Source organism: Rhinolophus sinicus, linkage group LG04 (assembly GCF_036562045.2).
Source record: "Rhinolophus sinicus isolate RSC01 linkage group LG04, ASM3656204v1, whole genome shotgun sequence".
In the NCBI taxonomy this organism is placed as follows: domain Eukaryota; kingdom Metazoa; phylum Chordata; class Mammalia; order Chiroptera; family Rhinolophidae; genus Rhinolophus; species Rhinolophus sinicus.
The window spans coordinates 87611765-87639255 of record NC_133754.1 but is presented as its reverse complement, the minus strand read 5'-3'; the positions used below and the strand labels follow the sequence as shown (position 1 = coordinate 87639255).

Genomic DNA, 27491 nt, shown 5'->3' with positions numbered 1-27491 from the left:
TGAACCAGAAAAAAATGGAAATGTTTAAAAAATATCAACTCTCTTCATTCCCAACATCACCGCAAAAGTTCTGGTCCTATTTATCCCTTGCTTGGCCTATTCCAGGCTGGAATCTCAGCTCCCCCACCCTCCAAGCCACTGTCCCCATTGTTACCACAACTGATCGTGTCTAGTCCCCGGATGATGGTTCCATGTTGCCTAGAGAACGGCATTCGTTCTCCTTGGTAAGGCATGGATGGCTCTTCATAATCTGGTCTCAGCCTTTCCAGCTCTATCCCCCCAAACCTCTCCCCCATTCACGGTGGGCTCCAGCCACACCAGAATTGTCATCTTCCAAACACACTGTACATTTTGATGCCTCTGTACCTTTGCATGGGAGGTCCCCAGTCCTTTTATGCTTTGTACCCATTTGGCAGTTTTCTACTTTAAGATCTGCTTCATTTTTTACTTCCCAGGCAGAGACCATGGCTCTTTCATCTGTGCTCCCTAGAATATACTTCACCAGTAACAACAGAGAGTTGTCATGAATTGTCTCTTCTCATTGTAGATTCTTAGAGCTTGAGGACTGGAAAGCTGTATAGTGCAGTTCTGAGAGCACAGACTCTGGAGCCAGACTACATGGGTTTAAATCATACTACTTAGGTGCCTTTGGATAAGTTAGTTAACCTCTCTTGGCTGCAGTGTCCTCATCTATAAAATGGAAATAATAATAATAACAATAATAACAACAACAACAATAACTAGAGGACTATTATATAAATACAAAGCAAGGCCTCTCATATAGTAAGTAATATGTTAAAGACTACTGTCACTATTACTATTATCATCAATATTATTGTAGGCCCTTAATAAATGAACTTATTAAATAAACTTTAAAAAAGCAGTTTTAGCCTTACAAACTAAACTAAATACTGACTTTTCAGAAGAAATAGAAAGATATTTTATAAAACTTTCCTAATGACTCAGACTTGAGTGAGTTTGCTTGAAGTAAACAACTCTTATTTTTCCATTGTGTGCTATAATTATACAAAAATGAAGTCTTAGAATAGAAATCTGTATAATAAAGTGGCTTTTTAATTAATCTATTTTTTCCACATATTAGAAAAATAAATAAGAGGTATTTAAAAAATATTTTTTAAGTTTTTTCTTAAATACAGAAAAGTGACATATTTATTAAAAATTATCCATTAAGAATACTATTCGGCGGTAAGAAAAGATGATATAGGAACATTTGTGACAACATGGATGGATCTTGAGAGTGTAATGCTGAGCGAAATAAGTCAGACAGAAAAAGCAGAGAACCATGTGATTTCACTGATATGTGGTATATAAACCAAAAGCAACAAAAGAACAAGACAAACAAATGAGAAACAGAAACTCATAGACACAGACAATGGTTTGGTGGTTGCCAGAGGGTAAGGGGGGTGGGGGGTGGGGGGTGGGAGATGAGGATAAGGGGTATCGAATATATGGTGATGGAAGGAGAACTGACTCTGGGTGATGAACACACAATGGGATTTATAGATGATGATGTAATACAGAATTGTACACCTGAAATCTATGTAATTTTACTAACAATTGTCACCCCAATAAATTTAATAAAATTAAAAAAAACAACATTATCCATTAAAATAGGATCACAGGTAACTACAAGTCATTGATTAATAATTAAAGAATTCATGTTTCAAATATAAGGAAGGTTCTTACATCAATTTAATAGTTTGTTTAGAAACTGAATGACCTGTTGCATCAAATCATTTGTGTAAGAATAGTAGTCATTTTAATTGATCAGAAAATTCACCATCAAATAGGACACAGACATAATTTCAAATAAAGTTATAAAGATACACTGATTATTCATACTCATTAAACTTTGTATGTAATCCTACTTTTTAAATTTTAATATCAGCTTTCTTTTTTAAACTTTTATTTATTTTAAGTGTGTTTTTCCAGGACCCATCAGCTCCAAGTCAAGTAGTTGTTTCGCAGCTCACAGTGGCCCATATGGGGATCGAACCGGCGGCAACCTTGTTGTTAAGAGCACTGTGCTTTAACCAACTGAGCTAACCAGCTGCCCCTGTAATACTGTTTTTTAATAAACCAAGTCCCCACAAGTTTTACAGAGACACATATAAATAAATACAGAGGGTGCCAAAAATATGTATACACATTTTAAGAAAGGAAAAAACTGTATTAATTGTAATACTCAATATATATCGATAACAAAAGATAAATAAAAGCCACATTTGATTTCTGCAATTACAGGAGGTGCTCAAAGTGGTTACCATCAGCATCCAGACACTTCTGATTACAGCAAACTACTGCTTGAGTATAGATAACATCTCTTAAAATGTGTATACATTTTTTCGTACCCCCGTTATACCCAGCAGTAAAAAGTTATTAAAAGACAGCCCAATCTTTATATGAGTCTCTATAAATTGATAAATATATCAAACTCCCTTCTCCACTTCACTGTGCAGCTACTCTGGAGCCTCCCACTATTAAACCTTCAAAACCCTCCCCTGATGATGGTGGGTTTTCTCCGTCTGATTCCTTCCTTCTCATCTCCAAGTCTTGTTTGTGCAAATGGACATAACATCTAACTTAATCTAGTTCCCCTGCCTGGCTTCCCATCGCCAAGTCTTTTCTCAACTCTCTCTACTGAAAGAGGGATAAAGGGTGGGAGAAATAGGGCACAATTACACATTCATAAATCCTGTGCACATCACAAATAAAAAAGGCTCACTCTTGATCTATAACATATTATTGCAGTTAAATATTTAATAAATAACAATTAGAATTAATTATCTTCTGTCTCATTATTTCTAGAAAGGGAAAATAACGTTGTTTTCTTCAATGTAAGTTATACTTCTTCACCAACTTAATTTTCAAAATAAATATTCAATTATGCTAAATTTCTATTCCACAAAGCACATACAATGTATAAATGTTTAATACATATATTTTATCATATATAAAAAGGAATGGAATTAATTTTAAATTACCCTGGAACCACACTTAGTAACTTATTGAATTGCCTTTCCTCTTCATTAATCTGAGTTTTTAAAGCATAAGAGCATTAATTTTCCATTGCTCATAATTCCCCTGGTAGGAACATACCAAATCTTTGTCCTTAGCCAGCCACTAGTATCTGGTGCAGCTCTTTGCACAAAATAAATACAAGGTCGTTGCGGTCCCTTGACTGCTCAATGACAGCAGCTACAAGAGGTCCTCCAAACTAGTAACTGCCACTCCAGGAATGAAACTCGTGGAGTTGCATGCATCCCTTCGCGCAGTTACCACACCATGGAAGCCACAGGTTTACATCACCCACACCACTCTTGCTCTCCATCGGCCACCATGATTTCCAGGACATTTAGGATGATACATTTCAGCATTCTGGAGGGAACATTTCAGCTAACTTTAAAACTGCTATTAATTTATCTTCATTTCCTGAAACACAAATCTAAGATTCTTCTTTTCCCCCAAACTCTTCAGTGGCTCCCCACTTCCTGTAGGATAATGTCAAATAAATGCTTTAGCTTAACATTTTAGAATCTCCAGAAGTGGGTACAAACTGATCATTTTGGCCTCTCCACCAATGACCAGCCGTGAAGATCATATACTGGTGGGTCCATTAGACTTTACAAATCAACCTGAGCTGGAAATGAGTACTTTATAATATTCTGGCACTTATACATGGCCTCGATTATATCTGTCTACAATTGTACATATATTTCAACATGAATTGCAGCTCTTAAGAGGGATAGGGAAAAATTATTTCTTAGATTGATAGTTACCGAGTACCACGTTCTAGTGCTGTGCTTTGCTAGCATTATCTCCTTGAAGATTCATAACAACCTACTGAAGTGGGCATTATAATTGTCTCTACCTATATTGCAATGAGGAAACCAAGACTTGAGGGTGTTCGATAACTTGCCCAGTATCTTACAGCAAGTTAGTAGCAGAACCCTAACTGAAAACACAGGTCTTTCTGGCAATGCATGTAATGCAACATCATTTTCGTGTGAATGTAATACTACAAATTTTATTATTATTTTACAAAGAAACTGAGACTTGGAAAGGGGCAGTGACATGCCCATAGTCACAGAACTAGGAAGTGCAAGAGACCAGGAAAAGGAACACTCAGAGAACAGAGTTCTTCTAAATTAAAAATAAGATAGCTGAATTAAAATTCAATAGTTTATCTTCAATGGAAGATAAAATGAACATCTTCCAAAAGTAAAACAAAAGGCAAGAAATAGAAAATAGAAGAGATAAGAAATAAATACCAGAGATTCAACTCTGACTAATAGGAGACCTAGAAAGTGAAAACAGAAAAATGAAAGGAAAGAAATTTTCAAAGAAACAATATGTGACAGAATGTTAGCAGTCCATCGAAATCCATTCTCCTCTTCTTCCTGGGCACTAAAGTACATTTCTCAGATTCCCTTAAGAATTAAGGGGCCAAGTGACTAAGGGCTCTCAAATGGAATGTGAATGGGAGAAAACAAGCCATTTCCAGGCCTGGTTCATAAATTCTCCGATGTATTTTTGCCTTCCCGTGGGCTGAAATGGCAATGAACAAAGTGATTTGAGCAACCACATGGTAAAGAAGGCAGAACCCCGTGATGACCTAGAACATTTGCTCTGCACTATTTGGAAAATAAACTTAACTTGCTGTGAAGTCATTCCATTTTGGGAGTCTTTAGGTTATAAAGTTTAATGTTTGTTATAAGTTTATCCTGCTCTAATACATGATACAAGTATAGTTCTCTTTCCAGAATTGGAAGAACCAATTCTCCCATAAAAACAATATTTTATACCAAAAAACAAAGTAATCATAATATACTACTTTGGTCAACAATGAATAATGATTACATAGCCATACTAATATAAATGTGATTTTTAATAAAATAAAAAATTGTGATAAAGTATATTGAGAGGATAAGGGGAAGGAAAATAGAATAATGGTGATGGTAGAAAAACTAAATTACCTAGCCTATTAAAAAGTCAAAAGATAGCTTTTAAAATTGATAAATCAAAATATTAGTGTAGGCCCATTACTTGAAATATAGCGGTAAATACCAGATGAACAAATAATAAAGATGAAAGTGATTGTCTCTGGGCAATAAGACTGAGGCACATGGAGAAGGAAGAAGCAAAGAGCTGGTATGTGATGATATATCTGATTTTTAAACTATGTGTTATGCATTGCTTTGATACAATTAGATGTTTAAAAATGTACAAGACAGGAATTGGGAATTAAACACAGAGGAGATGGACTAGGGATGAAACAACATAATACATAGATTTGAGATGGTGGAGTAGAAAGATAGGGAAAGGGAGGCAGAAGACAATCTGCTGTCCCAAGACTTGCTACACCCAGCGCTCTGGTCTGTAGGAGTTAGAATAGCTTCAAAATGCCCAAGAAACATCTGTAAATAAGTATACATATAAAGAAAAATCTGGGATTCTATTATCTGGCTAGACTTTCGGGCTCCCCTGTGGTCCCATATACGTATAGTAATAGTTACTTTACCTCTGTGTGGGAGCACATCGCCTTGGCAGGTGCTGCTCATTGGAAGAAGAGTGTGTGTGTGTGTGTGTGTGTGTGTGTGTAAATGGGGATTAGGGTTAGGGGATTTGGTCCCATGAAAACAGGGAAAGGGTTAAGTGGGAAGCTAGGGAAAGGGCAGATTGGGAGGTGCAAGCAATAATAAAATTGGAAGAGACAAGAGCTAACAGGAAAGTGGAGGAAAAGAGAGGCAGTCAATGGAAGGAACCTGAGAAATATAAAGATGCAAAGAAAGGATTGTGCTGTGCCCTAAGTAATCAGGGAGATGTAGATTTGGAGGGCTGACCTCAAGTATGGCTAATGCTATATACATTTAACAACTATTCTTTCAACTATTCTTAAACTCTTCATTTAACAACTACTCAAACTTACCTTCAAGGAAACCATGTACCTACCCGTTGAGGAGCATAAACAGGATGTGAGGATGAGCACTAATGTACTCCACAGTAGGAAACCGAGTGCCTATCTGTCGTCTCAGGATGTTGTTAAATATCTGGGTCACATCTTTTTTGCCCTGTTAAAGAAACAACCAACCATTATATTGTACACTTGAAATCGGTGAACTGTATGGCATGTGAACGATATCTCAACGGCTGTTTACACACACACACAAATAGCACTGTCCTTCCTAAGACGAAAACGTCTACTCTTTAGTCAGCTGTGCTTTCAAACACTCAACACAGAGTCTGCAAAATTGATAGTTCCTTGCCACAGGATTTGCACTGTGGGAAATTTGGACCATTGGAAGTCTATTTCTCACAGCAGTAAGTGAAATGCACAGATGAATATAAAATAGTAAATATGACATAACTGAATTATTTTTTTCACCTTTTTACAAGAAAAATACTATGATTAGCATTTTTAAACCTTCATAAATAAGGAGGGAAAACAGATGAAGAAAATATTTTAGCAAATGTAGGTTGGAATCAAATTCCTTTCTCTTAGATATACTTTTTAGTAATTTTTCCCCTCCTTTTTATCCATTCCCCTCTCACCTTGCTGCATTAAAAAAAAAAAAAAAAAAGTAAGCTTTCTATTAGGTGAACACACTTGACTTAGGTGATGATAAGAAGTCATATCTAAACTAGTCAATAGAAGGGACCACTCAGTCCTAGCAAGTAGCCCGAGCCAGGGGAACTACAGCCAATCTTGGGCAGGGTTTCTTAGAGCACGCATGTGTAATAAGACTTCCACTCTCACACACCCCACAACCCCAGGATAGCCTGCCAGCTTCTCCAAGCGCCCATTGAACCGGAGTTTTTTATATGGAAAATAAGGACAAGAATGACATTCCATTCTCAACTGCTATGGCCCTGATTCTAGCCGGTCATCTCCCTACTGAACTAGTGAAGAGAGTCTTCCAGGTATGCCCTCTACTTCAAAGCATCCTTCACTTGGCAGAGTGAGCTAGCTAGAAATGCAAATTCCACCACACCATTCTCTTCTCTTTAGTGCTTTTGCTCAAAGAAACATCTAACAGCTTCCATGGCCTGGCCCTTGCCTGCCTCTCCAGTCACCTCTCACTTTCCATTCCTACTTCAAGTTCTATTAATACCAAATTGCTTTTCTACATATACTTATATGTAATCTTTCACGCTTCTATGCCTTGTTCATGCTCTTCTGTTTGTCCTGAATGCTTTTCCTTCCTTTGTTTTTCTAACTAATTCTCAGTCATCCTTTAAGATTCAGATCAGGAGTATTCGCCTTTGGGATCACTGCCCCCTCTGTATTACAACAACATCTTTGCATCAATCAATCAGTACCTCCACTTCCCCACTACCCCCATTCTCCATCCTACCACCCTCATGGCAGCTATATGTATTAAGTGCTTGCTCTGTGTCAGGCACTTATGCTAAGAACTTTACATGTATTATCCAATCCTTACAACAACCTTATAATGTACATGTTATAAGGAAATTAAGGACCAGCAAGGTTACCTGACCCAGACTGGATGTGAGCAGCACTCGATCCCAAGTCGATGGACTCCAGAGTCTGGGTTCTGAGCCATCACACCTCTTGCCTTTTCATAGCCACACTCACCTCTCTTCCCCCATCACCATCCCATCCCTGACCTCTGGCAACCACTAACCTGTTCTTCATTTCTATAATTTTCTCATTTCAAGAATGTTATGTAAATGGAACCATACAAAGTGTAACCTTTTGGTATTGGCTTTTTTCACTCAGCATTAATTCCTCAAGATTCATCCAAATTGTGGTGTGTATCAAAGTTTATTCCTTTTCATTGCTGAGTAGTTACCCTGTTTCCCCGAAAATAAGACCTAGCCGGACAATGAGCTCTAATGCATCTTTTGGAGCAAAAATTAATATAAGACCCAGTATTATATTATATTATATTAATATTATATTATATCATACAAGACTCGATCTTATAGTAAAATAAAACTGGGTCTTATTAATTTTTGCTCCAAAAGATGCATTAAAGCTGACTGTCTGGCTAGGTCTTATTTTCAGGGAAACACGGTAGTTCCTGGTGTAGATGTACCACAGAGTTTGTTTAACCATTTAACAGCAGAAGGATTTCTAAGTTGTTTCCAGCATTTGGCCCTTATAAATAAAGCTGCTGTGAACATTCATGACCAGGTTTCATTTCTCTGTGATAAATACCGGAAGTGCAATTTCTACTAGGGCAGTTGCATGTTCAGTTTTTAAAGAAACTGACAAATTGTTTTTCAGATTGGCCATACCATTTTACATTCCATCAGCAATGTAATTCCTATGCATCCTTGCCAGCATTTAGTGTTGTCATTAGTTTATTTTAGCTGTTCTGATAGGTATGTAGTAATTTCTCATGGTTGTCTTGATTTGTATTTCCCTAATGGCTAGGGAACATCTTAACGTGCTTGGAGCTACCTGTACATTCCTCTTTGGTGAAATGTCTCTTTATGTCTTTTGCCCATTTTCGAATTGGTTTGTTTGTTTTTTATACTGTTAAGTTTTGAAGGTTCTTCACATATTCTAGATACTAGTTTGTAGACCGTAGTATCTAGATAATATTCTAGATACTAGATACTAGTTGAAGGATTTTCTCCCAGCCTGTAGCTTGTCTTTTCATCCTATTAACAGGACCTTTTGCAGAGCAAAAGTTCTGACTTTTGATGAAATCCAATTTATCAATTTTTGTTTTATAGGTTGTGCTTTCAGTGTCAAGTTTAAGAATTTTTTGCCTGACTCTAGATCCTGAAGGCTTTCCTCTATTTTTTAAAAAAGTTTTATGTTTTACATTTAAGTCTGTAATCCATTTGAGCCCATTTTTAATAAGGTTAACAGTTCACAAGACTTCTCATTTCTCCACATCCTTCCTGGCATTTCTTATATCTTTTCTTTATGATACTAGACATCCTAACAGGTGTGAGGTTACATCTCATTATGGTTTTAATTTGCATTTCTCTGATGACTAACGGGCAGGGTAGAATCAGAACGGGAACCAAACTCATCAATACCCACCCTGGGAAAGAAGGCACCCCTTTGCCTCCCCTGAGCTAGTTTCTCCCCAAGGGGAGGAGCTTACCCCATGTTTTCTTCTTGGAGTTTTATCATTTCAGGTCATATGTTCAATCTGATTTTTGTGTATCGTATAAGATAAGGGTCCAGTTTAATTCCTTAGCATGTAGATATGCGGTTTTCCCAACATCATTTATTGAAAAGACTGTCCTTTCCCCACTGTATATTCTCGGCTCCTTTGTTGAAAATTAATTGAACATACATACATGGGTTTATTTCTGGGTTTATATTATGTTTCGTTAATCTAGGTATTAGTTTTTATGCCCATACCACACTCCCATAGCTTTGTAATATAGTTACAAATCAGAAGTGTGATGCCTCCAGCTTTGTTCTTCTTTCTCAAGATTGCATGGACTATTTGGGGTCTTTTGTGGTTCCATATAACTTTTGATTTGTTTTTTCTATTTCTGTGAACATTTTTTGATAAGGATTGCACTGAATCTGTAGAATGCTTCGGGTAGTATGGACATTTTAACATTATTTATTCTTCAAATCCATGAAGATAAAATGTTTTCCATTTATTTTTGCCTTCTTCAATTTTTCATTAGTGTTTGCTAGTTTTCAGTGTACAGATCTTTCACCTCCATGGTTAAATTTACTCCTAAATATTTCTTCTTGATGTTATTGTAAATGGGATTTCATTTTATTTTTTAAACTTTTATTTATTTAAGTATGTTTTTCCAGGACTCATTAGCTCCAAGTCAAGTAGTTGTTTCAGTCTAGTTGTGGAGGGTGCAGCTCACAGTGGTCCATGTGGGGATTGAACCAGCAACCTTATTGTTAACAGCACCATGCTCTAACCACTGAACTATCTGGCTGCCCCTCTTAATTTATTTTTTGATAACTCATTGTTAGTGTATAGAAACACAAGTGATTTTTTTGTATATTGATTTTTTATCTGCAACTTTACTGAATCTACTTGTTAGTTCTAAAATTTTTTTTGGTAGTATTAGGGTTTTCTATATATAATATCATGTCATCTGCAAATAGACACAGGTTTTCTTTCTTTCTGCTTTGGATGCCTATACATACATACATACATACATACATACATACATACATGGTATTGGTATTGACTTTGTTTACTCAGCATAATTCCTCAAGATTCATCCAAGTTGTTGTGTGTATCAAAGTTCATTCCTTTTCACTGCTGAGTTGTTACCCTGTTTTCCCAAAAATAAGACCAAGCCGGACAATAAGCTCTAATATAGTGTATATATTTCTCTATTCATTTATTTAGTTGACATTGCCCTGGCTAGGACTTTCAGTATGTTGAATACAAGTGGCAAGAGTGAGCATCCTTGTGTTGTTCCTGATCTTATAGGAAAGGTTTTCAGCTTTCTATCACTGAATAGCGTTAGCAGTGGGCTTGTCATAGATGGCCTTTATTATGTTAAGGTATATTTCTTCTATACACAATTTGTTCAAAGTTTTTATCATGAAAGGATGTTGAATTTTGTCAAATGCTTTTGGTTCACCTATTGAGATGATCATATGATTTTTATCCTTCATTTTAATAATGTGGTGTAACACACTTTTTTGTAGATGTTGAACTATCCTTGTATTCCTGGAATAAATCCCACTTGATCATGGTGTATGATACTTTTAATGTAATGTTAAATTTGGCTTGCTAATATTTTGTCAAGGATTTTCACATCTATGTTCATTAGGAATATCGGCCTGTAACTTTCTGTTTTTGTAGTGCCTTTGGCTTTGGTATCGGAGTAATACTGGCCTCATAAAGTTAGTTTGAAAGTATTTCTTCTTCTCCTTCTATATTTGGAAGAGTTTAAGGAGTGGCATTAATTCTTCTTTAAATGTTTGGTAAAATTCACCAGTGAAACCATCTGGGCCCACGCTTTTTTTGTGTTGGAAGGTGTTTTTTTTAAAAAAAAAAAAAAAAAAAAAAGGATTTTATTGGGACGGGGAACAGTGTGTAGTTCCAGGACTTTTTTTTTTTTTCCAAGTCAAGTTGTTGTCCTTTCAATCTTAGTTGTGGAGGGCGCAGCTCAGCTCCAGGTCCAGTTGCCGTTGCTAGTTACAGGGGGTGCAGCCCATCATCCCTTACGGAAGTCAAACCGGCAACCTTGTGGTTGAGAGGATGCACTCCAACCAACTGAGCCATCCAGTAGCTCAGCGGCAGCTCAGCTCAAGGTGCCATGTTCAATCTTAGTTGCAGGGGGCGGAGCCCACCATCCCTTGTGGGACTCGTAGAGTTGAATCGGCAACCTTGTGGTTGAGAGCCCACTGGTCCATGTGGGAATCAAACTGGCAGCCTTCGGAGTTAGGAGCACGGAGCTCCAACCGCCTGAGCAACCGGGCCGGCCTGTGTTGGAAGGTTTTGATTACTGATCAACATCCTTACTCGTTATTGGTCTGCTCAGATTTTCTATTACTTCATAATTCAGTAGATTGAGGCTCAGTAGATTGTGTGTTTCTAGGATTTATCAACTTCTTGGTTGTTCAATTTGTTGGCATATAATTGTTCATAGCAATTTCTTATGATCCTTAGTAATTCTGTATTACCAGTTGCTATGTCTCCTCTTTCATTTCTGATTTTGAGTTTTCCATTTTTCTCAGTTTAGCTAAAGTTTTGTCAATTTTCTGTTTTCAAAAAACCAGCTGTTAGTTTCATTGTTCTTTTCTATTGTCTTTCTAGTTTCTATTTCATTTATTTCTGTTGATCTTTGTTATTTCCTTCCTTCTAATAACCTAGTCTTAATTTGTTATTTTTCTAGTTACTTATGGTATAAAGTTAGGTTATTTAAGATCATTCGTTTTTCTTAATATGGATATTTATCACTATAAATTTCCTTTTTAGATGTGCTTTTGCTGCATCCCATAAATTTTCGTATATTGTTTCCATTTTCATTTGTCTCATAATTTTTTTTGTTATTCTTTTGATTTCTTCTTGACCCATTGGTTATTCAGGAACATATGGTTTAATCACCACATATTAGTGAGTTTTCTAGTTTTCCTCTTGTAATTGATTTCTAGTTCATACTTTCATGGTTGGAAAAGATACTTGATATGATTTCAATCATCTTAAATTTATTAAGACTTGTTCTGTGGCCTAACATATGATCTATCCTGGAGAATGTTGTGTGTGCACTTGAGAAGAATGTGTATTCTGCTACTGTTGGATGGAATGTTCTATATACTGTATTTCCCTGAAAATAAGACCTAGCCAGACCATCAGCTCTAAAGTATCTTTTGGGGCAAAAATTAATATAAGACTTGGTATTATATTATATTATATTATATAAGACTGGGTCTTATATTATATTAAAATAAGATCAAGTCTTATATTAATTTTTGCTCTAAAAGACACATTAGAGCTAATGATCCGGCTATGTCTTCTTTTCAGGAAAACACGGTATATCTGTTAGGTCCATATGGTTTAACATGTAGTTTAAGTCCAATTGATTTTCCGTTTGCATGATCTAGCCATTGTTGAAAGTGGGGTATGAAAATCACCTAGCATTATTGTATTGTTGCCCTTTCTCCCCTCCAGATGTATTAATATTTGCTTTATATATTTAGCCAACCCAATGTTGGCTGAATAAATATTTACAATTGTTATAGACTCTTGAATAACTGACCCCATTACAGTCATGTGGTGCTTAACAATGGGGATATGGTCTGAGAAATGTGTCATTAGGTGATTTCATCATTGTATAAACATCATAGAGTGTACTTACACAAACCTGGATGGTAAGCCTACTACTATAATTATATGTGCTATACTTTTATACAACTGGCACTGCAGTGGGTTTGTTTAGACCAGCATCACCACAAACACGAGTACTGCATTTTGCTCAGCTATAACAGCTACCATGTCACTAGCTCTAGGTGATAGAAATTTTTAGTTCTGTTATAATCTTATGGGATCATCATCTTATATTTATCTATTATGCAGTTTGTTGCTGACCAAAGCATTGTTATAAACAGCACATAACTGCTTATTATATAATGACCTTCCTTGTCTCCTGTTATAGTTTTTGGCTTACTGTCTATTTTGTCTATTGTAAGTATAGGTACCCCTGCTTTCTTTTTGTATCCATTTTCATGGAATGTTTTTTTCCATCCCTTCACATTCAGTCTATGTGTGTTCTTAAATCTGTGTTCTTAAAGTGAGTCTCTTGTAGGCAGCATATAACTAGGTCTTGTTTTGTTATCCATTCAGCCACTCTGTGTCTTTTGGCTGAAGAATTTAGTCTATTTACACTTAAAATAATTATTGATAGGTATGGAATTACTACTGCCATTTTCTTCATTGTTTTCTGGCTGTTTGTATTCCTCTCTTCCTTTCTTTCTTCCTTTGTGATTTAATGATTTTTTTTTTTTTGTAGTGTTATGCATCAATTCCTTTCTCTTTATTGTTTGTGTACCCACAATGGGTTTTTGCCTTATGGTTACTATGAGGCTTATATAAAATATCTTATATTTATAACAATCTAATGTAAGCTGATAATAATTTAACTTCAAATGCATATAAAAGCTTTACATTTCACATTCCTCCACCCCCCCACACACATTTCATGTTGTGATGTCACAATTCACATCTTTTCATATTATGTATTCACTAACAATCTATTGTAGTTATGGTTATTTTAAATATTTTTCTCTTTAAACCTTTATACTAGAGTTATAAGTGATTTACTCACCACCATTATAATATTAGATTATTCTAATTTAATTACCTTTACCACTGAGTTTTATACTTTCATGCTATTAATTAACATCCTTTCATTTCAGCTTGAAGAACTCCCTTTAACATTTCTTGTGAGGCCAAGCTAGTGGTGATGGACACCTTCAGGTTTTGTTTGTCTATGAAACACTATCTCTCGTTTTGTTCTGCATGACAGTTTTGCTGGGCATAAGATTTTTTGATTGGAAGTTCTTTTCTTTCAGTAGTTTGAATATGCCATATCTCTCCCTTCTGTGCTCTAGGGCTTCTGCTGAAAAAAATCAGCTGACAGTATTATGGGGAGTTCCTTTGTATATAACAAGTTATTTTTATCATGCTGCTTTTAAGATTCTCTCTTTGTCTTTAACTTTCACAATTTAATTATAGTAAGTCTTGGTGTGGATCTCTTTGGATTCATCTTCTTTGGAACCTTTTGGGCTTCTGGCACCTGGATGGCTGTTTCTTTCTCCAGGTTAGGAAGTTTTTAGTCATTATTTTTTTTGAACAAGTTTTCATCCCCCTTCCCTCTGTTTTCCTTTTGGGACCCTATAATGCATATATTAGTCAACATGACAATGTCTCTTAAGTCTCTTAAGCTATCTTCACTCTTTCTTTTTAAATGCTTTTTTCTTTTTGCTCCTCTGGTTCATAAATTCCACTATCCTGTCTTTAAGTTCACTATCCTCACTTCTGCTTGATCTAATCTGCTGCTGAAGCCCACTACTGAAGTTTTCAATACAGTATTGTATTCTTCAGCTCTGTGACTTCTGTTTGGTACTTTTTTTATTATTTTTTCTATCTTTCTGTTATTATCCCTTTGAAATTCTCACTTTGTTCATGAATTGCTCTCCTGACCTTAGTGAGCATCTTTATGACCTTTACTTTGAACTCTCTGTTAAGTAAATCACTTATTTCTATTTCATTAAGCTTGGTTTTTGGAGATTTATCTTGTTCTTTTGTTTTGAACATATTCCCTTGTTTCTTCATTTTCTTTGACCTCTGTGTTGGTTTCTGCACCTTAGATGAAACAGCCACCTCTCCTAGTCTTGACAGACTAATCACATGTAAGAAATGAACCCTGTGAATCAGCCTGGACTGAGCTCCTTGTTGCCTATCAAAACTGTGATTTTCCAAGCCACCATCTTTGTTCTTAGTGACTCCCAGTAGTTGTGGGTGTGTCAAGAACTGTTAGTTCCAAAGGAGAGGATTGCAGTCAGTACCTAGATGTGAACTGATTAAAAGCTGAACCCTCAGGCAGCAGCTGGTAAAGTATGCAGTCAAACCCTTTCCACAAAGAAACTGGGAGATGAGCATTTTTACCTATTTCTGCACTGAGCCTGGGTGTATAGCCACAGGGGATGATCCTGTGCCCATTTAAAAACTGCTTCTTGTGGAATCTAAAGAACAAAATAAATAAACAAACAGAACAGAAACTCACTCATAGATACAAAGAACATTTTGATGGTTGCCAAATAGGAGGGAGGTTGAAGGGGTGGGTGAAAAATGGGAAGGGATTAAAAAGTACAAATTGGTTGTTACAAAGTAGTCATGGGGATGTAGGGTATATCACAAGGAATATAGTCAATAATATTGTAATAACTATATATGGTTTCAGATGGATACTAGATTTATTGGTGTGATAGATGGGAGGAGTTTGAGGGAAAGGGTGAAAAAGGTGAAGGGATTAAGAAGTATAAATTGGTAGTTACAAAATAGTAAAGCCTACGGAATATAGTCAATAATATGGTAATAGCTATGTATAGTGCAGGTGGGTGGGTACTAGACTAGTCAGGGGTTCATTTCTTAAATTATACAAATGTCTAACCTCTATTCTGAACACCTGAAATTAATACAAAATAATATTGAATGTTAACTGTAATTGAAAAATTTAAAAGGGGGGGGAGGTGAAGGGGAATAAGAGGTTCAAATTTCCAGGTATAAAACAAATGAGTTATGGGGTTGTAATGTACAGCATGGGGAATATAGTCAATAATATTGTGATAACAATAATATTGTGATAACATCAGATGGTTGCTGGACTTACGATGATTACTTTTTTAGGTATATAAATGTTGAACAACTATGGCGTACACCTGAAACTGATATAATGCTGTATGTTAGTTATATTTTAAATAAAAATCTTTGAAAAAACTTAGCTTCTTTGTTTACTACAGTAATATGAGACCTGTGAATGCAAGCTCCATTAGCTATCAGCGCTAGCTTATTTGGGGGCCTGACCCTTGGGTGGCAGCTATAAAAGCTGGGAAGCTAGATATGTATACAAGCTCTTTCCAGAAAGATACTGGCAACTTGGTTTTCTTTTTGGAGCAAGTTGGACGAAGAATGCAGAAGTGCCCACTAGCACTTTTGACTTTTGGACTCTTAGAAGAATCACCGCCAGCAACCAGGTGCATGCTAATTAGAAGCTGGAGCCTCAGGTACCAGCTTCTAAAGTATGCCATCAAACCCCTTCTAGGGAAAGACTGGGAGATGCGTGTTTTTGCCTGTACTCTGTGCTAGCCCTGGGAGTGGGGTGGGGGAGAGAGGCGGAAACAGCTGTAACAAGTGCTCCTGTGACTGTTAACTGCTTCTTTGTTTGCTCTAGCCCCATGGCACTCATGAATACAGGTCCCGTTAGCTTTCACAGACAGGTGATTTAGGTGCCTATCTCTCAGTTGGCAGCCTTAAAATTTGGAGCACTAGATGTATGGTCCAAACCCTTTGCTTCTCAGGGAGAAGCTGGGAGTCGGGGGTTCCCTCCCAATTGTATGGTGCTATGCCAGGGGTGGGATTGATGGCAAGAGTGTGTCTCAGCATTTCCTACCCATTTTGATGTGGGTATTTTCTCGGTCGCCCAATGAGTAGGAGTCCCTCAGCTAGTTTTTGGATTTTCTCTCAGAGGAAATTCCTCCATGTGTAACTGTACATTCTGTGCATCCATAGGAGGAGGGAAATTCAGGAGACTCCTATGTTGCCATCTTGGCCCAGAGTCCCAGTCATTATTTTAAAATTAAATTTATTGGGATAACATTGGTTATTAACATTATATAAATTTCAGGTATAGAAGTTTATAATACAACATCTGTATATTCTATTGTGTGTGTGCTCACCACCCAGAGTCTAGTCTCCTTCCATCACCATATATTTGACCACCTTTACCCTCCTCATCCTTCCCCTACCCTCCTTCTCCTCTGCTAACCACCATTCTATTATCTGTATCTGTGAGTTTAGGTATTTTTGTTTTGTTTTGTTTTGCTTGTCCGTTTGTTGCTTTTCATTTTATATCTCACATGAGTGAAATCATATGGTTCTTGTCTGACTTATTTCACTTGGCATAATAATCTCAAGATCCATCCATATTGTCACCAATAGCAATATTTCATCTTTTTTATGGCTAAGTAGTATTCCAATGTATATATGTCCTCCTCCTCTTTCTTCTTCCTCTTCTTCTTCCTCTTCCTCTTCCTCTTCTTCTTCCTCACATATCTTCTTTATTCAACCATCCATCAAAGAATATTTAGGTTGTTTCCATGTCTTTGCTATTGTAAATAATGCTGCAATGAACATAGGGCACATATATCTTTACAAATAAGTGTTTTCAAATTTGGGGGGTGGGATAAAGCTTCTGCACAGCAAAAGAAACCATCAACAAAACAAAAAGGCAACCACTGAGTGAGAGAAGATATCTGTAAACGACACCCCTGATAAGGGGTTAATGTCCAAAATATGTAAAGAGTTCAACTCAATAACAACAACAAAAACCCAAACAATCCAATTTAAAAATAGGCAGAAGACCTGAATAGACATTTTTCCAAAGAAGACATATAAATGGACAATAGATACATGAAAAGATGCTCAACATCACTAGTTATAAGGGAAATGCAAATCAAAACCATAATGAGCTACTACTTCACACCTGATAGAATGCTAGTATCAATAAGACAAGAAATAACTAGTGTTGGAGAGGATGTGGAGAAAAGAGAACCCTCATGCATTGCTGGTTGGGATGTAAATTGATCCACAGTAATTTTTTAAATGGAAAAATTCAGTGCTGTTTCTTATACATTTGGTGAGGATATAAAGCAATCTAATAACACCTGACTGATGTCCTAGAATCCCACATTGGGAAATCGAGCCTGAGAAAATAATCTTAACTAACTATCTTAAGTATGGAAAAAAAGTGTCAGGCACAGAGATCTTTATCGCCGCGGTGATAATAAAGAATTAGAAACAACCAACAGACCCAGAATTAGGCCTGGTTAAATAAATTATGGTACATATAACTGGCAGAAATAAATGGAAACATCAAAATGTTGACCATGATTAAATATAAGAAACATGTATGACTACCCATTTCTTTTACTTCATTTCATAGAGACAAGTAAAGAGAGGGAGTAAGTAAGGGAGAAAGAGAGAGAAGGAGAGAGCAAGGAAGAAAAGACGGACAGGGAGCCAGGAAGAAGGATTTAAAGGAAGGGGAGACAGAAAGATAAAAAACAGATACATGAGGAAGCACATTATATCTTCCTTTAAGAAAAAAACACTATACAAACTTTTAATAGAAAATTAGTAGGTGAGTCTTCAATTTAAATTCATAGAAAATTAGTAGGTGAGTCTTCAATTTAAAATGGTACTTTAGAATCAGCTGCTCTTATGATTTTAAAATACTAAAAAATGTCCATGTACTACATTAATTTCATTTATACACATGTGAAAGAATATATTTGTTACATAAAAGAGATATAACTGTAGGTATAAATGAAATTTAAAATGAAAGAAGTCATCTGTTTTGTTTAAACCTTTCTAGACTCCACAGTAATACTACAGACTATCACTCCTCTTTGAAATGTCATAAGAGCGTGGTTTTCATACTTCTCAGTAAAATGTCACAAGAATATTTCCATACAGCATTCCAGTGAACAGTAGAAATGAAGCTGCACAGAACTCTATCCAACTTTTACACAGAGGAAAACATTCTTCTAGTTCATTAGCAAATGTGTGCAAAGTCAAAGAAAGCCCCTGTGGATAACAAAAACAAGTTCTGCTACAAGGGACAGCTTTTCCAAACAGAGAAAGGGATCAGAATGGAAAGCATTCAAGAAAATTTAAACAGGTACAGATGATGAATGATGGTCTCTACATTATAGGTAACCTTTGTAGGTACCTATGCATCATACTATATATAACTGGAATAAAACCTTAACTATTTCAAAACCAGTGTTCTGCAACCCTCAGACTGCTGGATCTCACAGCTCTGGAACTAGAAGTGGCCAGAAAAAGGAAAAAAACTCTAAATACATCTTTGATGATAATGCAAAAACATCTAGAAATGACCAAAATTGTCTGAAATTAGCCAGTAATTCTAAGATTACATATATTGTAACTGATTAGATATTAAACCTGAAGAAGCACTGGTGTTAGCTGGCAAATTCAAAAAAGGTCAGCTCTGACATGAAATACTCAATGATTATTTGCTGAATGAATGATATTTATGGAAGTATCAATTGGAATCAAATAAGATAAAAATAGGGAAGAAAGAAGTGATGAAGAGTAGTCATATCGATTAGAAGTAACTACTAATAAAGAGCATCTTTCACAGATTGATAACAGAAGTGAGAAAAGGCAAATGAGACAGTAAAAGAGGGGAAAGAAAACCACCCACTTTAAAATTGTTGCCATTGACTTGTATACAGAATATATAAAGAATTCAAAATTCAACAATGAAATAAGAAGGTAAAAGATCTGAAATGACATTTAACAAAATAAGAGATATGGTGGCAAACAACGGAAAAGATGTTCAACATCATTAGTCATTAGGGGAAAGAAAATTAAAACCACAATGAGATACCACTAACACCTACTAGAAGGGCTAAAATTAAAAACCAAAGACAAAACAAACAAAAATATCTGACACTACCCAACAATCCTATGCCTAGGTATTTATCCAAGTGAAATGAAAACCTACATTCACACCAAAAGAACAAAACAAAACAAAACACAACATGTAAATGGTTACAGATTTTATTTATAACTGTTAAAAACTAAAAATTCCCCCAATATCCTTCAGTTAGGGAATGGATCAATGATGTCGTACATCCATGCAATGGAATACAGCTCAACAATAAAGAGGAACAAACTCCTGATACATGACCACAGCATGGATGAGCAGCAAATGCATTATGCTAAGTGAACGTGGATAGACTCAAAAGGCTACATTCTGTATGGTTCCATTTACACATTTGCAAAGGCAAAAACACAGCGGCAGAAGATAGATCACTGGTCGCCAGAGGCTGGGGGCGGGTGCAGAAGCTGGCTACAAAGGGGCATGGGAGAATTTTGGGGGTGATGGAATTATTCCACATCACAGAACTGTGCACTAAAAAGAGAGAGTGTCACTGTTTGTAAATTACACCTTAATTTTTAAAAATGAAACACAACTGTAGGCACTGAAGTCCTGAACTGCTCTGTTCGGCTCCTGTGTGTGTTGGCTTCAGGGAGGAGATCATGAGAGTGAGGTGGGCAGGGCAAATGTTTGTGCTGAATTTCAGCAGCAGAACTAATTAGGCAGAACAGTCTGAGAGTTGCAAAGGCGGTGTTCACTGCGTGGATTAGCAAGGACTCTTTTGCAGGGGACTAAAATTCAAAATAAACTAATTTACAGATACTGGGAAAGTTTCAGAGAACATAGGACAGCTCAGAATTTGTTGCTCTAAAAATTTTTAAACTTTAATTAAATTTACATATCACATGAATTCCATCAGGGAGCCCCCTACCTTCACCCCCATCTCTCTGCCTATTTTCTTCATTCTTTCTCTGTGTTCTCTGCAGACTGGCTTCTCTATTTCTTTAGTCTACATGGTAGGGAGCCTGGCCACTGATGGAGAAACTGTATCTAATATCTTTAGCTTCTGGTTAGAGACTGGATTCTGTCTCAGTTCCAGTTCCCGAATCCTGCAAATACTCTGGCCCTACTTTGGTCTGATGTCCACTGCTGGGCCAATCAGCCGTGTGTTGGGCAGGGTGTCACGTTGCACAAAATGGTTGTTCCCACTGTAACCACGTGAGAGGGAAGGAAGGAGCATTTCCCAGAAAGCACAAGGACTAGGCAGACAAAGTATTTTGTACACTATACATGGCATGAGCAGTCTTTATCCGTATGGCAGGTTACCTTCCTTAAAAAGTATGGTAAGGTCAAATTGCAATGGTCATTGTCTTATTTTTTACAGGGTAAATGCAAACAATGAACAGGTTATGCTTCTGATTAAGGACCTGAAGCCAAATACCATTCTTAATCACCCATAAATCATGTATCTTTATAGGTATAAATGCTTCTAAAGTTTATATTCATTAGTGTCAAGAAAACAATAGGGTAACAATAATATAAAATTCCATTTAATATTATATAGTACTTCCCTCATCCAAAATAGTAAATTCTTTAACTTAATCTATGTAATGACAGGTGCAAAATACATAAACAACCAAACAGAATTAAGACCAAATAGAATCAATGTCCTACACACAGTAAGCATTTCAAATTGTTAAATGCATGAAATGCACTCAAGTCTTAAGACTTTATGATTTCTCAGTTTTAGAGGAATAAAGCCAAAAGTTAAGGACCACTTTAATCAGTGTCAGAGAACAGAAAAGGATTTTCAGGGCATGGAAATTTTCAAACACTTAGGACCATAAAATGGCTTATTAAGAAGCTGATTCTGGAATGCTGAACCTGATTTTTTAAAATGTAGCAAAAAATAATCACTACAGATTAAATTAGCACAGTAGTAAGTTTTCTGCTTCTTTGAGCTGCTTTCTAATTCAGCCTGAACAGTGGACGGCATCCACCCTAGTTTTGCAAGGCACACCTGCCTTTAAAATGAATGCATCAACTCTTACATGCAACACATTTTCATCCTTTGATCTTTTCTCACTTTGTTTTTCAAAACATCAAAGAGTTTAAAGCTGTGTCTTGAATAGTGTCCAAACCTCAAAAATACAGCTCTGAGTTTGATCCTGAGCCCACAAAATCAGAAGCCTTGCAATCTCAGCCACAACTTATTTTTCTCTTAAACCTTGCTAAAAATATGCTGAAGTGTTTCTTTTATCTAAGCAATTTTAAGGCTTAGATAAAAATTTATGGCAATAAAGTAATGAGATTTTCTTTTTAAACAATTTTAACCAAAGGTGTACCTCTTAACTAGCTCTTAGTCATATGATAGCAGTGCTTTCTCCGCACTTTCCTCACCTCAGTGGACCGCTTTCCTCTTGATACCTGACAGAAAAATAGGTTTGTCACACAGATTCCCCAATCTAAGCCAGCAGCCACCCAATCTAAGCCAGCACCTTGGGCCACCATCACTGCTGTCAGCTGGGAGTTCACATCTCCTAGCTCCTCTCACCCTATTCCTTGTCTTGCTACAACTAGTTAGTTTCTCAACATTGTTTATACCGAGTGTAGAAAACCCCCCCCTTCTCCTTCACTCAACATATACTGTTAGCACAGAGGTCTTTTATTAAAGGTTTAAATGTAACAAAGGGTGGCACAGTGCAGAAACAGTGTTACATATTATAATTATTACATATTATTATATAATCAATATATATTAAATATTATAATATAATTATTAAATAATATAAAATATTATTAAAAACATTATTATTCCTCAGCACTCCTGATCATCTTTTTCCTTAAGCCCCTTCCTCTGTCGTGGATCTAGAGCCTTCTCTCTCCTTCAATCCAAACCCTTCTCCTATCTCTCTTCTATTTCCTACTCCTATCAAACTTAACCCAAGAGAGGGCAGTTCTCAAATTTCTGTTACTTTACTCTAAAGGGAATCTAAACTCTTTTCTTTCAATCTTTTCCTTCCAAACTGCCTAGAGACCTCACCTTTCACAACTAACAAAAAGCCCACCTAGGTGTCTTCTAAACTAAAGTTCACTTTTTTGTCTGTAAGGAATGCAACATTCTTTTAGGTTTTCTAACAAAAGCTACAGCCCATTTCTAAAGCAATAAATTTTTCTTCCTGTTATAAAAACATACCAGAAAATTTATAATCAAATGACTGTTGTTCTTTTCAAAGAAGGCCCAGGAGAGGTTATTCATTTACTGAAATGACTTTATCATTACTCGAATTACCTCCCACACACTTTACTAAGAAAAGTGGCTTACTGTTGTACCTCAGGAAATCTTCTTTTGGTCCAAGGACCTCTGGTTCTATCTCTCATTCTCATTCCTACATTCATTCATTCAACCAACCAAAGGACATAACATAACACTAGATATGGGAAATACATCCTAGTGCGTAATCCAGAAGGGGCCGTACCGGTGCTACCTATGAACCAAGAGATGAGGGCAGTGGGGTTCTGTGTGATTAGACTGAGCTTGGAGTTGGGAGGAATTTTATCAAGCTGTCACTAGCTTATATGGAAACTTTAGGATTGAGAAGGGAAGTTGCTGCCTGTGGGATCAGCATCAGCCCCCACGCCTCCAGTCCAGAGACACACGGCACATTCCTGCAGGCAGGCTAATACTGCTAGTAATGCAGTAATGCTGCCCTTTCCTGAAAATACGATACATGTGTAGTCAGTGTTATGCTTAATACTGAACTGTCCTACATCTTAACTGCTTTTCATTCATTTATTCAACCAAGAAGTATTTATAAGTATTTATTTTCTATGGACTTGAGGAGAACAGCTTCGTCTACTGAAAATCGCATTCATTTATAACTATGTTCTAGGCATCGTGTTACAACTAAATGAACAAAGTCAACAACTGTCTGGTTAATTGTACCTAAATAAAGCTGAGGGGAAAAAAGAACTCTCTGCTATTATCACAATAACAGATCTTCATAAGAATAGTTTTGATTCATCAGTAAAAAATTATTATCTATAGTACATTATTAAGGAGCGGGGGCAAGTATATAATGCATTTTATAAAGAAAATGTAAAGTAACCTACAAAAGTAATCTATTTTACTCTCTTCATTTGAAGAGTTAATCTTTAACTACATGGAAAATTCAAATATTCAGAAAGATAGTTCTTTTCCCCCAAGGATTCCAGAAAAAAAAAGTATATTCCACTAGATAATACAGAAGTCAATTTTCAGACAACTGAATCTCTTAATCCCAAAATAATTTTTAAGCAAATGTCCCCTCTAAATTTATTTATTTACAGTATACCATGTAAAATAAGGAAAATTTGCATGTTTATTGTTCCTCTTTTGTTATCTAATCCAATGCTGAACAAGGTTGGGAGATACCCAAAGTATTCCTTTGGTGTGTGCCTGTTTCCCCAGTTACTGGACAGCACTTTGAGCCTATGTTACTCTTTGGCTGCTCAAGTCTTCCCTAGGTCACTGCACTCAGCCTGACAACATCTCTTCCCTGACTCGGTCTTCAAAACATAACCATCCTTGATCATATTCCTTCTGGCATCCAACTGCAAATTGGGCTAATTTCATAAACTAACTCAAGCTAACATTAATTAGTGATGATAATAGCTTCATACATTGCTGCTTTCAGGGAAATGTGAAGAAAATAGATGTATAAAAATATAATACTATAATCCAAGAGCACGGGTCTTTTTCCCATCTATGGTAACCAACCAACGAACTCTCAAAGTAACATAACAAACAAAGCAAACAAACATCAAGGGTTATAACAAAAAAAACTGGCTTACATTTAACTTCAGTTTAAAAAAGAGAAGAAATGAGAATATACTACTTTACATTTGTATATAATGTTATTTCATAACATATATGTATATATGTTTTATTTACTTTAATATTTAAAAGAATGCTGTAAGTTCATATTATTCCTACTTTACAGATGAGAAAATTTAGTCTCAAAGAGGTTATGCTACTACCAAATGGCAGATCAGGGACTCTAAACAATTCTAATTCTAAGTCAAGTATATTTTCGCTGTGCACAGCACCTATAAATGTTCACAATGTCTCATTTTAAACTAAATAAAAGAAACATGAAAGTATATAAACACAATGATGAAACTACACTTAAATTCAACATATGGCCACTTTAAAAAGAAAATGGGGAGTAAGATAGGAGGGAGAGTGAGCAAGTCTGGCAAAAGGAAAAAGCAGGAAAAGAGATTGGGCAGAAAATGTCAAAGAGAGAAATAGATACGAGAGGGAAATCAAAAAAGACAGATGTGTCTGTCTGAAAGGAAGGATGAGTTGAAGTCTGGGCTGGGTGGGTTCCTGAGTCTGTTCTGCTTCCAGCCAACACAGCTGGCTTCACGTTTCCAGAGGAGTCTTTCTCTTCATTCCTCGTCCTGCATCCTGCCTGCGGCCTGCGTCCTGTCCTAGTCAGTCAAACATCTTCCCCAATCTAAACAGTCCAGAGAGCCTGGGGCTAGTATTTCCACAGATCCCAAGAGCCCTGATGTTATCTTGGTCAAATCACTGTAATTAGTTTTCTTTTCACTTCCTCAGTGACAAAACTAAAAGCAATTTACTTCAGAAATCTCCATTGTCTTCTATCTCTGAGGATTAGTGGAGACCCAAGCACTTACCTGATAGTATCAAAAGTCTGACAGTAGTAACAAAACAACAAGCAAATCAAGATTCCTACTGTTGAAATAGTCAGTACCCAAACCTGACTTACTGTGTTTTTTTTTTTAACTAAAAAATCACTGTTCTAAGTTACATATATAATAGATAAGAAAATGCCTATACATATTCACCACTTAGGTATCTAGGTTTTGGTTTTATTTAGTTTAATTGAATATTTAGGTAAATTAGGTATAACTTTTGAAAATGAGATAAATATCCTAGCATTAAATATCCTAGCCAGTAATATCATAGCATTACTAGCATTTAATAAGCTTCTTAAATCATTGATATAATATTTTAATACGTAAAATATTTTATAATATTTTAATAAAAGAACAGGTTTGGGAGACACTGAGGTTGCATCCCAGCTTAGGCTCTTAGTAACTGAATGATTTTTGGACAAATTACTTAATATCTTCGAACTTTAGGTTCTTTATCTATAAAATGGGGCTAATAATATAATACTAATCACAAAGGTTGTTTTGAGAATTAAATGAGATAAGGACTTAAAACTGTTCAACATGTAGCAACCACTCAACAAATATCATCTATTATCTATTATTATTATTAGCCACTAACCTTCTACCTAGCTGCACCAAACTTCATTACTGTATATCCTTTTGCTTTATTAAGAAAAAGTTAAAGTTCCCAGACAAAAAAATTAAATTTCATCACCACTAAACCAATATTACAAGAAATGCTAAAGGGACTTCTTTAAGAAGAAAAGATAAAAAACATGAATAAGAAAATACAGGAAAGAAAAAAAATTCTGTGACAAAGGCAAACACATGATAAAAGCAGTGTATCAATCAACTACAACAATAAATTAAGGGGACACAAAAATACACATACACACAAAAGAAGTAAAACATAATGACAAAAACATAAACATGGAGGGGGTGATTTTAGAATGTGTTCAAACTTAAACAACCAACTTTAAATAGACTGCTATAAAAATACTGAGGTATATAGGAAACACATGGTAACCACAAACCAAAAATCTACAAGAGATAAATAAAGTGAAAGGAATCTAAACACAGTACTGTAAAATCCTAAACACACAAGAAAAGAGAGCAAGGGAATAAGAAAGGAACAGAGAAGAACTACAAAAACAGTCAGAAAACAATAACTACCTACTTTTATACACCAATGGCAATAATTACCTATCAAAAATTACTTTAAATGTAAATAGACTAAATGCTCCAATCAAAAGCGTAGCTGAATGGATTAAAAAAAACAAAAAAATAAGACTCATACAGATGTTGCATACAAGAGACCACTTCACATAGAAGGACATAAACAAACTGAAAGTAACGGGATAGAAAAAGATATTTCATGCAAATAGAAATGAATAAAAAAGCTGGGGAAGCAATACTTATACCAGACAAAATAGACTTTAAAACAAGGGTTCTATCAAGAGACAATGAAAGGCATTTCATAATGACAGAGGAATCAATCCAACAAGAGGATATAACCCTTGTGAACAACTACGCACCCAACGTAGGAGCACATAAATATATAAAGCAAATACTGATGGACCTAAAGGGAGAAATTGACACTAATACAGTCACAGTAGGGACTTTAACACCCCATTGACACCAATGGATAGATCGTCCAGACAGAAAATCAACCAGGACACAGTGGTCTCAAATGAGAGGCTACAAAACAAAAACAAACAAACAAAAACACAGTAGAGCAGATGGACTTAATTGATATTGTTATGACATTTCAACCCAAAACAGCAGAATTACATTTTTCTCAAGTGCACATAGGACATTTTCCAGAATAGAACATATATTAGGCCACAAAACAAGTCTCAATAAATTTAAGAAGACTGAAATCATAGCAAGTATCTTCTCTGATCACAATGGTATAAAACTAGAAATCAATTACAAAAAAAACCCTGAAAACCACACAAACACATGGAGGCCAACTAACATGCTACTAAAAACTGAATGGGTTAATAATGAGATCAAGGAAGAAATGAAAAGATACCTTGAGACAAATGAAAATGAAAACACAATGACCCCAAATCTATGGGACACTGCCAAAGCAGTTCTAAGAGGAAAATTTATGGCAATACAGTTCTATTTCAAGAAACAAGAAAAATCTCAATAAGCAATGTCACTAAAAC

General features: G+C 35.9%; 1 protein-coding gene across 11 annotated transcripts in view; it reads right to left on the bottom strand.

The window, feature by feature from the left end:
- Nucleotides 1-27491, bottom strand: part of CAB39L (calcium binding protein 39 like) — a 137620-nt gene that overhangs the window by 36195 nt on the left and 73934 nt on the right. For all 11 annotated transcript variants that reach the window (XM_019748037.2, XM_074329935.1, XM_074329940.1 and 8 more), the window contains one exon: nt 5974-6092. In XM_019748037.2, coding sequence (XP_019603596.1) covers nt 5974-6092 — 119 coding nt within the window. The remainder of the gene's footprint in view (nt 1-5973; nt 6093-27491) is intronic.